Source organism: Delphinus delphis, chromosome 4, assembly GCF_949987515.2.
Source record: "Delphinus delphis chromosome 4, mDelDel1.2, whole genome shotgun sequence".
Lineage (NCBI taxonomy): Eukaryota > Metazoa > Chordata > Mammalia > Artiodactyla > Delphinidae > Delphinus > Delphinus delphis.
Window position 1 is genome coordinate 13,944,717 of NC_082686.1, and position 3,169 is coordinate 13,947,885.

The window sequence follows — 3,169 nt, forward strand, 5'->3', positions numbered from 1 at the left end:
TAAACTTCAGGCTCTACAACACCTGCATCTAGATAAACCTATACTATAATAAAGCTTTCATAGACCCAGTGTAAAATTAAGCTAGCTACCTATTTTGTTTTTAAATAACTTGATAAATCATGTATTTCCCTAAAATTTTCTTGTGTTATGATTTTCTGCAGAATTTCTAGAGAAAATTCAGAATGTTCTTTGTAAATACGACTTAAGTTTTTAAAAAGACAACATATTTTAATTTTTATTCACCATTACTACTCAGATACAGAGTTGGGTATTGTGCCCTGCAGGGCAAAGCTAGCATATTGTCTGATTGGGTAGGCAAGTGAGAGGGGGAATTTATTTAAACAGAGCATCATAACTGAATTTTAACATTAACTCAATCTTTTTTCTTTCCATTGTATGATGCTATTTTTTTTCAATTTTTCTTTTTTCAAATATTACCAGTTTTTTTCTTTATGGAGCAGGGCAATGTGATGACGGCAGAAATAAGACATAAATTATTCTATGATTTTTAGAGAAGGATCTGCTGTTGAATGCCTTTATATTTTGTGAGTGAAGCTAATTGTAATTTCCTGGTCTTATTTAGCTATAAGTCACATGAAGTGTTTGAATTTTAAATGCTGAATCACCCTAGGTGGCCATACAGCTTTGTTCATGAGCAAGGATGCCGCAAGAACACAGTGTATTTTCAAAAATACCTCTGTTATAATTAACCAATTAGTGGTTGAAACACTGTCACAGCTGTGCATTTTTCCAAGTGTCTCACCTTGTCCTTGGAGTCAGCCTGTGACCTCTATATGCCTCCAGAAATTTAGGTCTTAGCTGCTAGTAACAGGAAGGAAATTTACGTCTGAAATCTAAAGTAAAAATTTGGGGGCTAATATGTCATATGTATCTGTTCTGTGCCTTTCTAAGAATGATTCCTTGCAGTTCTGTGTCTTTTTATTTCTGTGCCATATGTCCTCTTTTGCTGTATTTTCTGTAAATTTTCTCTTAAGTGCCATTCCAAGGAATATTAATGCAGGTATCTGAGAATAATTTTTTAAGTCTTGCATGACCCAAGATGGGTTTGATCAATCTTATTCCTCCTTTAATTCATATTTGAGGACTAAATTTCCATTTAGAGAGAGGAATGATTTTCTTTCCCAATCCCGGGGTGCATAATCATTCTAAAAATGAAATAACTTTGATTTAATATTGTCATCTGGCTCTTTACAAGATCATCACATTTGTTAGCTAATCTGGTCTTATTAGATCTAATGGAAAAAAATAGTGTACATTTTAAGGTAAAATTTCCCATTAATATTTCTGTTTTTATCCTGTTATTATTTTCAACATTTACTTTGAAAAGCATATTAGACCAACAGATGATATTTGACAATTTATTTCTAGGATCAATCCACAAGCTCCATTTTTTTTTTAATAATTACAAGATAATTAGTTCAGGCAGTGGTTTAGAAATGTGATGTTAAATATAGTTCAGGCAGGTACTATAATTAAAATTAAAATTTTATCCAGTTTTGTAAACAGGGTAGCTATAGATAAAGGCGAAAAAAGGAGTCTTTCCAATGAACTCTTTGGCATTTATCTTGCATACTGCAAAAAATTCTTTAATCAGGTGAATACTAAGAAATATCTCCATTTTGAGGCAGTTTTATTATGTATTTGTTATTTCATTTATTAATTTATTCAACACATATTTTTTGAATTCCAGCTGTGTGGTATGGACGTTCAAAGAGCAAGAGGACTGAATGACAGTTAACAACCTCAGAAAATTTCTTGGTATTGTAATGCCTGCTCACAGACGCTTGTATCTAGGACCTACAAGACCCAGTGCTTTGAAGTCTCTGCAATGCGTATTTTAAATGAAGGGACACAATTTATTTGAAGGAATCCTGCCCCTGTGTTCTATCACATGAGAAATTTCTTAAGCAAGTGTAAAGATGTCTTAAGCAAGCAAAACAAACTAATGAGCTATTTGTGAAGCAAACAGGTGTCAATGAAAATGACCCCTTGTGTTTTTCACCACACCCCACAGCCAGGGTATATAAAGAAGGATGGAGAGAAGGGAATCCATCATACTGAGGAAATGCATTCTACTGCTATCTAGGCCCCCAACTCCAGACACCATGTGCTATAACAACTTCTCCAGCACTGTCTTCCCAGGATGCTACTGGGGCAGCTACAGCTACCCCCTGGGGTATAGTGTTGGCTGTGGCTACGTCAGCACCCACTCCCCAGTGGGCTATGGTTTTGGCTATGGCTACAATGGGTGTGGGGCTTTCGACTACAGAAGATTCTGGCCATCTGCTCTCTATTGATTTTCTGAAATACCTGAAGCATGGAACCTTCTCTCCCAAGGCTGAGAGGAATAATTCCAGGTCCTCATGTGCTCATCAACCTCCCAGTCACTGCTTTTCAGACCTAGCACCAGAGTCTCAAGGGAAGAAAATGAGAAGCCACTTGATGCCTCCAGCTGCCTTCCCTGGATGATGTTTGTGGGGACATTTGCAGACACTTGACACCCAAACATGTATTACTTTTGAATTTTTCACCAAGCTCATGATGTTTGTCATCATCAAGTTGTGGAAGTGTCTGTCAAATTCTCAATAAACTTGTCTTAACCATCATAATATTCCTACCTGAGAGGAGTTTTCTTTTTTGGTGGGTACATTCCTTTTTTGGTGGGTACATTTGGTGGGCATATTTTTTGGTACATTGAGTGGGGAGGGAAGTGGATTTATTTTTCTCATGTGCGTGTTAGAAGCAGTGAGAAAGCAAATAATCCTTGATCTTTTGTGATAAGCAGGCAAGAGGGGTTTGCTTATGATTAAAAAAATTTCTATCTTAACCTTCCTTTAACTCTGTGACATCCACCTCCAATTCTGGTGCCAATGGCACACCATTCAGTGCTTGCTGTACCGTCTCACCACTTCTGCTCCTCTGCAAGAGAACGGAACATTGGTGGATGATTTCACTTATTTCTATATTAGTGCAAAGGAAACCCACTATGTTTCTTCTCCCAGGGACTAAGGATTGTAGAATAAAATGCTATGTCCCCTATTTAAGGATTCTGGGACATCTAGTATAGCTAGAGATGTATTTTAGGAGTCTTGAGAGTCTTTTAGGGGAAGGATAAATCCCTTATCTCAAACCACCTACAGTATCTACT

General features: G+C 36.7%; 1 protein-coding gene across 1 annotated transcript; it reads left to right on the plus strand.

Moving 5' to 3' along the window:
* Positions 1 to 2,126: 2,126 nt before the first annotated feature.
* KRTAP8-1 (keratin associated protein 8-1) lies at positions 2,127 to 2,318 on the plus strand. The gene has a single exon (XM_060010075.1). It carries the CDS (start codon positions 2,127 to 2,129, stop codon positions 2,316 to 2,318), a length of 192 nt encoding a protein of 63 aa, XP_059866058.1.
* Positions 2,319 to 3,169: the final 851 nt, after the last annotated feature.

Bases quoted from the DNA above. Each gene is read 5' to 3' on its own strand.
- KRTAP8-1 (XM_060010075.1), top strand. From the start codon at position 2,127: ATGTGCTATAACAACTTCTCCAGCACTGTCTTCCCAGGATGCTACTGG.